Raw genomic sequence first — 261 nt, forward strand, 5'->3', positions numbered from 1 at the left:
CCTGCCCCCGAGGTCCTAACCCAGCGTCTGGCCACGCCCCTTCCCTCCCCTCACCAGACAGCAGGCGACATCACGCAGCACAATGTGACAGAGCTGTTCCGCACCCTGGCCGCCTGGGGGCGCCCGAGCGCCGCCCAGGGAGACCCCCAGGAGGTGCCAGGCGCGTGGCAGCGCGAGGGTACTGGGGCGACATCGCCACGGGGCCCTTCATAGCCTTCGGCATCGAAACGGATGACCAGAGCCTCCTGCGGACCAGCAACG

The 261-nt window shown here is 69.7% G+C and overlaps 1 protein-coding gene across 1 annotated transcript in view; it reads left to right on the forward strand.

Annotated features, from left to right (window-relative positions):
* DNAAF3 (dynein, axonemal, assembly factor 3) overlaps positions 1–261 on the forward strand; it is a 9282-nt gene that overhangs the window by 7300 nt on the left and 1721 nt on the right. The window contains exon 8 of the mRNA XM_005863344.2: positions 44–202. Coding sequence (XP_005863406.1) covers positions 44–202 — 159 coding nt within the window. The remainder of the gene's footprint in view (positions 1–43; positions 203–261) is intronic.

This window comes from Myotis brandtii, unplaced genomic scaffold (genome assembly GCF_000412655.1).
Source record: "Myotis brandtii unplaced genomic scaffold, ASM41265v1 scaffold1763, whole genome shotgun sequence".
NCBI lineage: Eukaryota > Metazoa > Chordata > Mammalia > Chiroptera > Vespertilionidae > Myotis > Myotis brandtii.